The sequence below is a fragment of the Ailuropoda melanoleuca genome, chromosome 3 (genome assembly GCF_002007445.2).
Source record: "Ailuropoda melanoleuca isolate Jingjing chromosome 3, ASM200744v2, whole genome shotgun sequence".
Taxonomy (NCBI): domain Eukaryota; kingdom Metazoa; phylum Chordata; class Mammalia; order Carnivora; family Ursidae; genus Ailuropoda; species Ailuropoda melanoleuca.
This window is the reverse complement of record NC_048220.1, coordinates 47,285,102-47,299,387: the sequence shown is the minus strand read 5'-3', so window position 1 is coordinate 47,299,387 and position 14,286 is coordinate 47,285,102. Positions and strand designations below refer to the sequence as shown.

General features: G+C 38.4%; 1 protein-coding gene and 1 pseudogene across 6 annotated transcripts in view; both read right to left on the bottom strand.

Annotated features, from left to right (window-relative positions):
- CDK7 (cyclin dependent kinase 7) overlaps window positions 1–14,286 on the bottom strand; it is a 51,351-nt gene that overhangs the window by 24,491 nt on the left and 12,574 nt on the right. For 5 of the 6 annotated variants that reach the window (XM_034656323.1, XM_019796034.2, XM_011220585.3 and 2 more), the window contains exons 6-10: window positions 13,954–14,064; window positions 12,819–12,937; window positions 11,014–11,113; window positions 6,284–6,370; window positions 1,934–2,083 (exon numbers count right to left, since the gene is read on the bottom strand). In XM_034656323.1, the coding sequence (XP_034512214.1) occupies window positions 1,934–2,083; window positions 6,284–6,370; window positions 11,014–11,113; window positions 12,819–12,937; window positions 13,954–14,064 (567 nt within the window). The remainder of the gene's footprint in view (window positions 1–1,933; window positions 2,084–6,283; window positions 6,371–11,013; window positions 11,114–12,818; window positions 12,938–13,953; window positions 14,065–14,286) is intronic. The other variant, XM_034656325.1, reaches the window with a different exon arrangement.
- Window positions 3,205–3,655, bottom strand: LOC100463895 (annotated as a pseudogene).

The window sequence follows — 14,286 nt, the reverse complement described above, 5'->3', positions numbered from 1 at the left end:
CCTCTCCCACTCCCCCTGCTTGTGTTCCCTCTCTCGCTGGCTGTCTCTATCTCTGTCAAATAAATAAATAAAATCTTAAAAAAAAAATTATAAAAAGAAAATGCATTCTATCAAAATACAACCCACATAAGTTGTCACAACTAGTATTTTTCTACAAATTTTGAGTTTCACTATTAATGAAAACAACTTTCTAGATAATCTGACATCTCAAGCTTCTTATAATGGAGGTAGTAAGTATATGTGTATGGGTGGAAAGGTAACACTGAGGTACTTGTTTGAAATTAGAAAAGTAATTCTTTTTTTTTTTTTTTAAAGATTTTATTTATTTATTTGACAGAGATAGAGACAGCCAGCGAGAGAGGGAACACAAGCAGGGGGAGTGGGAGAGGAAGAAGCAGGCTCATAGCGGAGGAGCCTGATGTGGCTCGATCCCATAACGCTGGGATCACGCCCTGAGCCGAAGGCAGACGCTTAACCACTGTGCCACCCAGGCGCCCCTAGAAAAGTAATTCTAATGGCAAAGTAATCTAGCATGTACGTATTAACGTAGCATCATGTACTGCTAAAAAGATATGGCCTATAGAAATAAATGCATCAGACAATGACTTGGTAGTCTGTAATAAGTGAAAAAAAAATCCACTTTGTATCCTTGGTATATTGTACATTAAGATGGTTTGTTAGATATGAAGACTTGTGACATTTCATTTTAATCAGGGTCTTACTTTATGAAGCCAAATCATTGTACTGTGATACATTCCTGCATTCCCCTGTTTGTGCCACTCTTTGTTTGGTGCCTGCTTTTAAAACAAAGAAAATACCCCCCCCCAACAGGGATTTTATTGTTTGGTAACATTTCTCCCTTCTAAGAGCAGGTATTCTTGGTCTTCCCAATCTTTTTGATTCTTATTTCCTTTAAATAAGGGTCGTTTTAAGTGTTTGTGCAACTCTTTTTTTGTTTTGTGCTTGTTTTTAAAACAAAGAAAATAAATCCCCTCCCCCCCCCAGTCTACAGGGATTTTATTTTTTTGTTTGGTAACATTTCTCCCTTCTAAGAGCAGATATTCTTGGTCTTCCTAATTTTTTTGTTTGATTCTTATTTCCCTTAAACAAGGATCAGTATCAATGTTTGTTCTATTTAGAGTATCTTTCAATCTCTTGTAAGCATAAGTTGTATTAAGAACTACATGGGGCGGCCAGGTTGCTCAGTCAGTTGAGCATCTGCCTTCGGCTCAGGTTCTGGGATCGGGCTGCACGTTGGGCTCTCTGCTCAGCAGGGAGCCTGCTTCTCCCTCTCCCTCTGTCTACCGTTCTGCCTGCTTGTGCCCTCTCTCTGTCAAATAAATAAATAAAATCTTAAAACAAAAAAACAAAACAAAAAACTATACGATTTTTGGGGTGCCTGGCTCATTCAGTCAGAAGAGTATGCAGCTCTTGATCTTGGGGTTTTGAGTTCGAGCCCCATGTTGGGTGTAGAGATTACTTAAAAATAAAATCTTTAAAAAAGAAAAGAAGAACTGTATTATTTTCTTCATCACTTTCTGACTATGACAATGATCAGCATGCATATTGGGACAGTATATCATGGGGAAAAAAACCAAAACACTTTTGGCATTAGGCTTAGCACAAACCTAATTAAAATATCATTATCTTAACAAGTACAGAACCCTTATTTTTTCTTCTCTAGGTAAACTAATAAATATGAATTTATATGTTAACAAAAGTAAATTCTCCTATTTTTGTATGTGCATGATGTAATTTAATTTAATACAAGTCTGAACAGCTTGTAGCTTGGGGACAAGATAAAATGTTATTCCTTAAAACAAAAACACTTCTTTACAGTAGTTAAAGAATGTCAGAAAATCTTAAGAAATTCTACTTTTATCTATGCCAGGATTATCCTATTTCCTAATATAAGAAAGATATGCTAAAATACCTGTGTCGCTGTAATTCGAGTACATGGGTTAAATAAGAATAAGCCTTGTATGAGATCTAGCAAGTCGTCTCCTGCTGCAATGAAGATGTGTTGTAACGGGATTCCAGGAAAACTCTTAAATGTCACGAAATCTGGAAGACTACACATGTCCTGTAAAAATATTTATAATTCAAACTTAAGGATTGAAAGGCATATAGTTCTCACATGAAGAACTAAAACTGTCAAATGGAGGATGTAATGATCTATATAGAAAATTCCAAGAAATCTATTTTAAAACTCCTACTGAGCAGAACAAGGTTACATGGTATAGGAAAAACACACAAAAATCAACTGTGGTTCTATATACTATAACAAACATGTGGATACTGAAATTAAAAATGCCATTCAGAATAACTCAAAAGAAAAAAATAGGGGCACCTGGGTAGTCCAGTTGGTTAAGCATCCAACTATTTATTTTGGCTCAGGTCATGATCTCAGGGTCATGAGCTCAAGCCCTGCATCAGGTTCCTCACTGGGAGTAGAGCCCGTTTACGATTCTCTCTTTCTCCCTCTCCCCCTACCCCTTCCCCTACACACACACGCTCTTTCTCTCCTTCCCTCTCTCTAAAAAAAAAAAAAAAAGAATGTGAAAATCTAATAAAACGTGTAGGACACATACACTAAAAGCTACACAGCTGGGGCACATGGCTGGTTCAGTCAGTGGAGTGTGCAACTCTTGATCTCAGGGTTCTAAGTGTGAGCCCCACGTTGGGTGTAGAGATTACTTAAAAATAAAATCTTAAAAAAATATTCTACACAACTATGTGAAATAAATCAAAGCTCTAAATAAAGGGTGAAACCTGTCTTGTTCAAGGATTTGAAGATTCAACTCTGTAATGCAATTCTTACCAAAATTCTGACAAAATTATTATACAGATTATTCTAAAATGTATACCGAAAGAATTACATCAGCTAAAACAACTTTGAAAAGCAACAAAAGTGGAAGAATCAGTCTACCTGATTTCAAGACTTCATATGTAGCTACTGTAATTAAGACTGTGGTACCGGTGGGGCGCCTGGATGGCTCAGTAGGTTAAGCATCAGACTGTTGATTTCGACTCAGATCATCATCTCAGGATCATGAGACAAAGCCCTACTTCGTTGGGCTCCGCACTCAGCAGGGAGCCTACTTTTCTCCTTCTCCCTCTGTCCCTCCCCGTTCCCTCTTTATCTCTCTCTCTTAAATAAATAAATAAATAAATAAATAAATAAATAAATAAATAAATCGGGGGGGGTGGAGATTGGTCTTCAAACATTATAGCCAATGATGCTGCACTTGTCTATGATCTCATGGACATAAAACCACATCCACACCTAAGTGGCCACTAAAGCATTCAGCAGAGCTTCCTTAACTGTGAGGTATTTGACACTACCAGTTTGAGCAGTCTTGACTATTTTTTTCAAGCTCTGAACAGGTATAAGAATCTCAGCAGGGGTTAGAGGAACCAGTTCAACCTTGCCATAGTGCCAAAATGTGGCCAATCAAGGTTTTGAGGTAAGTCACAGCAGGGTTCACAGTACCAGGCCTTCTCCACAAGATTACCAACAAACCAGGCCATGGTTCCAAGATGGAAAGTCCAGTGCCCTGGATGGCCACTGAATCTGACCAAATGATCTGACAATAGTGCAAAGCAATTCAATGGAAAGACAGTCTTTTCAACAATTGGTGCTAAAGTAATTGGACATAGGCCAAAAAAAAAAAAAAAAAAAAAAAGACCCTGGAAAAACTGACCTATGGAAAACCTGATAAAATAGACTTTATCAAAATTAAAATCCAAAAAATCCAATTACAAAATGAGGAGGGCACCTGGCTGGCTCAGTCAGTAGACAATGTGACTCTTGATCTCAGGGTGATAAGTCCGAGCCCCATGTTGGGTATAGAGATTTCTTAAAAAAACAATAAAATAAAATGCATTTATAAAAAATGGGAAAAAGACATGAAGCGATTTTAACTAAAGATATGTAGATGGCCAGTAAGCACAAGAAAAGGCATTCAATACCATCAGTTATTAGGGAAGTGAAAATTAAAATTAACAATGAACTGTCACTACACAACCATCATAATGCTTAAAAATAAAAAAGTGACAACACAAAATGCTAGAGATGATGCAGAGAAAATGGATTACTCATATATGGGTGGTAAGAATATAAAATGGTACAGCCAGCTGAAAACAGATTGGCAGTGTCTTAAATTAACTACACAACTACCAAAGGACTCAGGACTGTTCTGTGCATTTTCCCACTGAAATAAAGGCTTATTCTTTCCCCAAAAAAAACTATACATGAAAGTTTATAGGAGCTTTACTTGTAAAAGCCCCAAAATGGAAACAACGAAGATGTCCTTCAATCAGTGAATGGCTAAACACACTCTGGTACATTCATACCACCCAGCAATAAAAAGGAACAAATTAGTGATATAAACAACCTGGATGAATCTTCAGAGAATTATGCTGAGTGTGAAAAAGTCAATCCCACAAGGTTAGACAGTATGTAATTCTATTTATAATATTCTTGAAAGGACAAAGTTATAGAAATGAAGAACAGATTAGTAATTGCCAGGGATTAAGAAAGGAGAGGAAGTGGAAGGAAAGTAGGTGTGGCTATAAAAGGGCAAGGGCAACATAAGAGATCTTTCGGTGATGTCCTGTGTATTAATCCTTTTTTTAATATATATATTTTATTTACTTATTTGACAGAGAGAAAGAGAGAGAGTGAGCGCACAAGCAGGGAGAGCTGCAAAGGGAGAAGCAGACTCCCTACAGAGGAGGGAGCCCGACATCAGGACCCTGGGGTCATGACCTGAGCCAAAGGCAGACACTTAACCGACTGAACCACAAAGGCGCCCCCCTCTGTATTAATCCTGTCAACGTCAGCATGCTGGTTGTGATACTGTACTAACTTTGCGGGAAGCTGGGTAAAAGGTTCAAGGAATATCTCAATTATTTCTTAAAACTGCACATAAACCTACAATAATCTCAAAAGAAGTTTAATTTTAAAAAATCCATGAAAACATCACTAAGCAATTACTATTTAGAAAATCATGTCCAAGAGAAAAGTACAGAATAATATTATAAACATACCTATGGAGTCAGCAGATCCACATTGCAGTCCTAGCTCTGATGCTGTGTGGCCTTGAGTAAGTTACTTAACCTCACTAAATCTCAGTAGTCTCATGTATAAACTGGGACTAACAGTATTTACTTCAAAGGATTGCTGGGAGAATAAAATATGATTCATGAAAAGCCTCTCATTAATGGCACAGAATGCATTTAATAAATGATAGCCATGAAGGCATGTTTTACAATTCGCATATATAGCAAACTTTCAATTAGAAAGTTGAAGTAATAGCACAAAAGAAACTTCTTACACTTAATTTCAACTTCAGATAATTTTACCACAATTTCAATCAGAAGGTAGAGTCTGATTAAAATTTCTCTTTTCCAGTATTTATTCTCAGGAGATGGGGTTGTATTAGGAAGGAAAATCTAAAGGTTTACAATTTTAATTTAAGAATAGAGAAGTGAGGTGTGCATGGGTGGCTCAGTTAAGCGTCTGCCTTTGGCTCAGGTCATGATCTCAGGGTCCTGGGATTGAGTCCCGCGTAGGGCTCCCTGCACAGCGAGGAATCTGCTTCTCCCTCTCTCTCTGTCCCTACCCCCAGCCCTCTACCCTGCTTGTGCTCTGTCTCTCAAATAAATAAAATCTTTAAGAAGAAACAAGTGAGTTCATCTTACTGAACTATAATACATAAAATTTAGCAACTTAAATTGGTGTAAATTTTACCCAAGATTTAAAATTTCTTTTTTTCAGACAATGTCACAGGTTAAAAATATTCATGGTACTGAGACAGCTTAACTGTGGGTGAAAATTCTATAAGTACACCCTAAATCCACCAAGATGCTGATAAACATGAAATACCCATCGAATGAAGTATCATGCAGCTGTTAAAAAGATCAGTAATAAATATTAAGTAAAAAAAGCAAGTTAGCTGCAAAAAAATTACATGGTATGATAACATTTTTATTAAAGAAAAGACAGAAAATGCAACGCTATGTTTATGCACTTGCTTATATATCCTCATAGCAAGACTTTCCACCAAATTGACAGTGATTAACCCTGGGATGGGAATTACTGGGATGGAGAAAGGGCAACATGTACAAATGAGGCTGGACAGTATACCACAATTTTAACTTTCTATTTCATATAAATTTTTCAGAGTATATTCTACTAGTATATACTACTAGTATATACTACATGACAGCAACATAAAGAATCCTAATCAAATTTCAAAGAACATGTATGAAGGCTTACAGGCCACTGTTCCTCAGTTGGTGTGCCCAAAGTTTCAAATATTCTTGTTAGTTGATCAAGGTCTGAATCTCCTGGCAAAAAAGGAACCTGAAAGAGAGTGAGATGCGGGTATTTCAAGGTGGTTCATAATAGTTATACATACACTACTATAAATTTAATAGAAAAACTGAACTGTAACAAAAATCAAAACATAGTCTGAGGTATACTAGATGTGGCACTAGACCCTACCACTGGTAACCAAATAAAGAGCACCATGCTTCCCATTTTATTCACTCCACAGATCTTTAATAAACACCATGTAATAGGTACTGCACTAATTAATTAAACCCTAGGCATTTAAAGAAGGGAACAAGACAAGAATACTTGGGTGTCTCAGTCAGCTGAGTGTCCAACTCTTGACCTCAGCTCAGGTCTTGATCTCAGGGTTGAGAGTCCAAGCACCCATTGGGCTCCACACTGGGCGAGGAGCATACTTTAAAAAAAAAAAAAAAAAGAAGAAGTGAACAAGACAGTTCTTGCTCTCCCTTAGGGTGGAAGTGGGGAATGCTGGTAGTACAACTAAAGGGGCATCTGCCAGAAGATGTTTTCAGTAAGAGCACAGGATCCTAGCATACACAGAAAAGCACCTAGCCCACTCTAGATAGGCCAAGGAAGGCTTCCGACAGGTAGGAGCAGTGAAAGTTGAAAGATGAAAGAGCCAGAGTAAAAGTGTAAGATGGAGGAAAACTATTCTATCCAAAGTGCAGGAGCAAAGGCTGGCAGGCAGAAGAATATCTATACTATAATCTTATTTAAATAATATCCTGGCATACTATTTCTTTGAAGAAGTATAGTGGCAAACTTTATTTTATTTTATTTTATTTTAAGATTTTATTTATTTATTTGACAGAGAGAAGCCAGTGAGAGAGGGAACACAAGCAGGGGGAGTGGGAGAGGAAGAAGCAGGCTCTCAGTGGAGGAGCCTGATGTAGGGCTCGATCCCAGGACTCTGGGATCACGCCCTGAGCTGAAGGCAGACGCTTAACGACTGAGCCACCCAGGCGCCCCTATTCACCCCTTTTCTGTGTTCAATCTCATGTACTCTGGATCCCACATCTTTCTCTTGATTTACTCTCATGTAATAGTAGAGCAAAGCTGCCAATAAATTCCTAAGAAAGGAAGCAAATGTAAAATTTTTAGTGTAATAAATTGTATTTATTCTCAAAGCTAACTGAAAATACAAATGGGCACAAAACTCTAGGTTGGAAATTATTTTCCTTCACAATGTTTTCTATTGTCTTGCAGATTTCAGCGCTGCTGTTGAGAAGTCTGATGCCATTCTTTTCCCTAATCCTTCATTATGGTTCCTATGTAAGCACTCTCTGTTTTTCCTCTCTGTGGAAATAAAGTATTTTCTTATACTCCGGTACTCTGAAATTTCACAATATGCCTTGGCATGGTCTTTTTTCATTCCACTGTGCAGTCTTTTTGGCACTTTAAGTCAATTCACATCCACCAATGCTGGGCTATTTTCCTGTAAATTTCCTATCCTACATTTTCTTTGTTCTTTTTTGTTACATTCTAGGATCAATCCTGGATCAATCTGCTAGGTATATTTTTTGGTCTTACTTGAAAGAATTCTTTAGCTTACTTTTCCAATCCTTCCACTGTTTCTGTTTGCTTTTAGTTACCCTATGTGAAAATTTTCAAGTACCCTTATTCTTTGACTGTTCCTTTAGTAATGGAGCATCACATTCTTGTTTTACAGATGCAGTACACTCTTAGTTCTCTGAAGGTGTGGTGGAGGTGGAGGGTTAATTTTTTAAAGATTTATTTATTTGACAAAGATAGAGACAGCCAGTGAGAGAGGGAACACAACCAGGGGAGTGGGAGAGGAAGAAGCAGGCTCACAGCGGAGGAGCCTGATGTGGGGCTCGATCCCACAACGCCGGGATCACGCCCTGAGCCGAAGGCAGACGCCCAACCACTGTGCCACCCAGGTGCCCCTCTTTTTTATTTTTCTTAATTATTTTTTAAAAGATTTTATTTGAGAGTGAGCGAGTGAGAGAGAGAGCATAAGCAGGGAGAGGGGCAGAGGGAGAAGCAGATTGCCCGCTGAGTAGGGAGCCCAAGCGGGACTTGATCCCAGGACCCTGGGATCACAACCTGAGTCAAAGGCAGACACTTAATCAACTGACCCACCCAGTCCCCCCCCACCCAAGTTTCTTTTTTAGTCAGTCTTTCCCATGAATGCTTTCATCAAATATCTTTTTTTTTTTTTAAAGATTTATTTACTTCAGAGAGAGAAAGAGAGAGAGAGGGCACAAGCAGGGAGAGCAGCAGGCAGAGGGAAAAGCAAGCTCCCAAATGACAAGGAACCCATGAAGAAATTGATCCCAGGACCCTGGGATCACAACCTGAGTCGAAGGCAGATGCTTAACCAACTGAGCCACCCAGATGTCCAATACCTAATGATCCTACCAATTACCTGATGATTCCCACATGCTGGAAGACTTCATTAAGTATCTGGAAATCTGTGATAACTATATGGTAATCACTGACTAACCATTCATATTCAAGGGTAAGGTACTAAAAACATTGATTAGAACTCATCGGCTTTCTCTAGAAAGATTGTGCGGGGAGTTTAATGCCAGTTATCCGTGGGTCCGTTCTCTGGGGTCATTCAGTTCTTCCAGTAAAGGGTCCTCTAATCTTTTGCCTGGGTTAAAGAGTTACTACAGCTTATTACAAAGGCTACCAGGGTTCTGGGAAGAGAGCAGGAACTAAACTGAAGGTTTTACTTTCAGTATACGGACTTTGATGTAACTTGCATGTTTTCACCCTAGCAACTCACCCACATCCTCCACTGTGTCTAAGGATGGCTGTCTGGAAATTTATGTTTCAATTTCTTTAGAGAACCTGTCTCTAGTGGAGGTATAAATTAGGTGGAAGTATAGTCGGACAAAGGGAAGTGCTGGCTGTGTAGAGGGACCCTGGTATTAATTGCACATATATAATTTTTTTTGATCAACCCCAGTTTTCAGTCCTATACCTCAACATTGTCATCAATGACCACAGGTGCTTCTCAATAACTAAGCAACTTTAGGATTCTGTCTGCCAACCCAAAACTGCCTCTAGTTGGCATCTTTTTCTGTAAAATTTAAGCTGCCTTCATTTCTGGTTTTATATTTTCTGGCATAGTATTATGGACAACTCCTAGTTTCAAAGATGGCATTTATACATCTTTTTTGAGATAATTTGTAAGGGTGGGGGGGTAGTTTTTGCCCTGCCATTCCGAAAATCTTTAATTATTACTTGGGTGCCTGGATGGGTCAGTCGGTTAAGCATCTGCCTTCAGCTCAGGTCATGATCCTAGGGTCCTGGGATCAAGTCCCACATCAGGCTCCCTGTCAGCAGGAAGTCTGCATCTCCCTCTCCCTCTGCCCCTCACCCCTGCTCGTACTCTCTCTCTCAAATAAATAAAACAAACAGAGAAAGAAAGAAAGACCAACCGACCAGTGGGGTAAGGGTGGGGAGGGGTAGAGGGAGAGAGAATCCCAAGCAGCTCCACACAACCTTGAGATAATGACCTGAGCCAAAATCAAGACACTTGACTGAGACACTAAAGTGCCCCTCTAAAATGCTCATTCTTAATTTCTGTCTCTCTCCACTTACTTTCTCTATGGCATGATAAATCTTAACATTAGGGGCTATGGTTTTACCTTGGTAATGAACTGTGTTTTGGGGAGCTGACAGATTCTCAAATGTGAACTCTGTTTTTGTGAGTAGCGGAGCTGTCATGCCAGCCGATCCACAGGACCCATCACTAGCACACAGATTACTATTCATCTTCAAATCTAAATGTATGAGTGTCTCTTTTGCAAGCACCCAGAGGAGCGAGCTTCTCCAAATGATGCATAGAACTCACACCAAACTAAAAAAGGTGTTTGAGAAGGTAACTTTTCTTTGTGGCATACAGAAGCTAGTTTCTGGGTTCAAGAACTAAAAAGCTGTATTTTTGTGTCTTGGGTTCACATTTCTTTAAAAACATATCACATGAGGAAAAGAGTAGGGGTTGGAAACTAGAAAGCAGGGAGGAAAAAACTCTCAGCTTCAGAAGGATTCCCCAATATTCCTTTGCCTTCATCATTCAGAAAGGCTAAACTAAACTATATAGCTCAAGAAAAGTTTCTAAGGCACCATCTTTCTCTCCAGTGAGGGTAGTAAGACAATGTTTTATTTTAAAATAGTTTGAGTCCAGAGAAATGCTACAGGACCACCACATCTGCTTAGTTTGAACAGAACTAAAATAATCTTACAAACACTCTGCTGAGAGTGCAGCTGTAGTGGCCCATTTTACACATCTCCTGAAGTATAGTTTTTAATAGCCCCAAAGAAAAAAAGTCCCAGGACTACAAAAGTGCATCCTAACACTTTTAGTTGCAGCAGAGATGTTACAATATTACAGCTTGATGAGTTTTATTATAGTTATATTTCAGATTATAGAAATGATCTGTAATAAAATCTTTATTGTCCTCAATGAGAAGTCTTCTCATCTCACATCAACATTAACAAAAAGGTTACACTGTATGAGGTGGCTTTTTTTTTTTTTAAATGGTCTGTTTGTTGGCTTTTTTTGGAAGAATGGTGCTCCTCTCTGAGAATTATCTATGGGAAGATAATTCTTATACAAGTTATACAAACAAACAGCTATTACAATATTGCAGCGTATACATCAATCCCAGACTTACCCTTAGAAGCAGCTCTGCTAATATACAGCCAACAGCCCACATGTCCACACCTACGCCATACATTCTAGCTCCAAAGAGTAACTCGGGGGCCCGATACCACCTGAAGAACAAAAAGAAATAATGAAATTTTAGGGGCGCCTGGGTGGCACAGCGGTTAAGCGTCTGCCTTCGGCTCAGGGCGTGATCCCGGCGTTGTGGGATCGAGCCCCACATCAGGCTCTTCTGCTATGAGCCTGCTTCTTCCTCTCCCACTCCCCCTGCTTGGGTTCCCTCTCTCGCTGGCTGTCTCTATCTCTGTCAAATAAATAAAAATAAAATCTTAAAAAAAAAAAAAAAGAAATAATGAAATTTTAAAATGGAATTACCGAAGTATTTCTTGGAGAAAACTCCTCAGCGAAACATCATCCCACTGATGAAATTCACTTTTACGGATATATTAACTCAAGAAAAACTGGCTATAAAACCAAGCAGTTCCAGGGCGCCTGGGTGGCTCAGTCGGTTAAGCGTCTACCTTCGGCTTGGGTAATGATCCCAGGGTCCTAGGATTGAGTCCAGCTTCGGGCTCCCTGCTCAGTGGGGAGCCTACTTTTCCCTCTGCTTCTCTCTCTCACGATTAAATAAATAAATAATCTTAAAAAAACAAAAAAACAAGCAGTTCCATACTGGAAATTATACACATGCTTGGTCTATTTACTCTCCCAGTGTTAGATGACTAACACCTTCTCTCTCCTGAAACTCTCAACACCATCCTTCCTCTAAGCCAATGACCTTACTTCCAACTTCACTGAAAAAAATTCAAGTAATGAAAGAAAAAAAAAAAAAAAGAAAGAGGGGTGCCTGGGTGGCACAGCGGTTAAGCGTCTGCCTTTGGCTCAGGGCGTGATCCCAGCGTTGTGGGATCGAGCCCCACATCAGGCTCTTCTGCTATGAGCCTGCTTCTTCCTCTCCCACTCCCCCTGCTTGTGTTCCCTCTCTCGCTGGCTGTCTCTATCTCTATCGAATAAATAAATAAAATCTTTAAATAAAAAGAAAGAAAGAAAGGAAAAAGAAAAAAAAAATTTCCACAGACTCACCTATAGTTATTTGTATTCACACAATCTGCCTTTCCAATCTGTAACTACAGATGAACTGTTCTGGACTGTTTTAATGCCAATATGTCAACTTGGGACACCAAGTACCATGCTCTCTTGCCTATTTTCAAAGATACTAAAATTCTTTCTCCTACATCAATGTTTTCTTCTTCACTAGACTTTTCCCACTAATGTTCAAACATACCATAATTTCTTCAGCCTTAAAAAATAAACTAAAAAACAAAGTAACAAAAAAGAAAAACTTCTTTAGGCCCAACTTCCTCTAACAGCTACCTGCACATTCTCGGTTATCTTGAAATCTGTCTGTTCTTACTGTCTCCAATTCCTATTTTCTTCCTTTTAAATCCTTTCAGGGGGTGCCTGGCTGGCTCAGTTGGTACAGCATGTGACTCTTGACCTCAGGGTCCTAAGTTAAAGCTCCCCATTAGGCTACATAGAACTTACTTCAAAAAAAACAAACAGGGATGCCTGGGTGGCTCAATCGGTTAAACGGCTGCCTTCAGCTTAGGTTATGATCTCAAGGTCTTGGGATCGAGCCCCACATCGAGCTCCCTGCTCAGCAGGGAGTCTGCATCTCCCTCTCCCTCTGCCTCCTCCCCCCTGCTCATGCTCTGTCTCTCTCTCTCTCTAATAAATAAATAAAATCTTTAAAAAATTTCAAAACCAACTAAACCTGCACAATATAAACTTTCAGTTTTTTTAAGTGATTCTTACCTGGTTACAACCTGATGTGTATAAGCTCTATTGGGGCTCCCAAATGATTTGGCCAGGCCAAAATCTGCCAATTTTAGAACTCCATTTTCATCTAGCAACAAGTTGTTTGGTTTTAGATCCTGTATCATGGAGATTTTTAAAATAAACAAGTAAGCAGGTAGGAGAGAATACCATAATGATACATTTAGTTGGCTTAACTTTAAACTTTGTAAAAAACAGGATAAAACCCTAAATTTGAATAATAATCAGTACTTTTTTCATTGATGTAAAATCTTACCAAAGCAAAGTAAGATTGGTTTATTAATTAGTGAGACCTTGGATTAGGACCTTGGGTCACTGAGCTTCAATTTACCTACTTCATAGGGTTGCTGTGAGGATTAAATTTAGCATCTTCTGTAAAGAGCCAACTGTAATTATTAGGAACTCAATAAACAGTTGCTATTTATTTAATAACAGTAATACATATGAACTTCAGTAAATAAAAATACTATGCATTTAGAGATGATGAGGAACATATTCCTCAAAATCTATACTAAAAAGATATTAGCAATAACCTAAAAGGGATTCCAAGTTTAAGGTATGAGAATTACTGACTATAAATTATATATTCTTAGCTACTTATCTAAATAGAGTGCCAAATAGAGAACATCTACCTATTGAGATTATCAGCCTTGTTTCAATAGCTGAATGTTTCTAACATTGACTCGACCACTTGAAAAACTTTATTTCATTACTTCATAGAATTTTAGAGTTACTAGAAATATAGTTTTTCTAAAAATATTTTAGTATTCTTCAAGCTAAAAGACATAGATTCTAATACTGTCAGTTACCAGCTACTGACCTTGAAAAAATATATACAACCTTGGTCAGGTGATGTAACAACTTAGCTCTTCACCTATGAAAAAAATGAAGAACTGGGTCTCTTCCATTTCTAAATTTCACATAGTATTTTAGAGTCTTCATGTCACTACCTGGTGGAACAACTGAAGGGAACACCCAGAGGAAGGTGGGAAAAAATGGCCTGGCTCTATGTTTAACTTAACAATATACATATTTAGACCATTTATGTAATAACTGACAATATAAAACTTGACTAAAACTTAAAGACTCAATCATACTTGGTTAGAAACCTTACCCTATGTAGAATCCAATGTTGATGTAAATATTCTAACCCTTGAAGAGTCATCAACATGTAGGCTTTGATATGTGATGGTGTCAGCACAAGACTATTATCCTTTATTATAACCTGTAAATCCAGTACATAATATACAATTATTCCAAATAAATCACACCACATAAAATCACACACAGACATGAAATGAATTTATCCATCATACAGGAAAATCTCAAGAAACACTGCCTAACTCTCCTTAGGAAGCACTGTCAGAATTTCCAGTTATATGATCCTCTCAATTGATGCAGAAAAAGCATTTGACAAAATACAGCATCCTTTCCTGATTAAAACCCC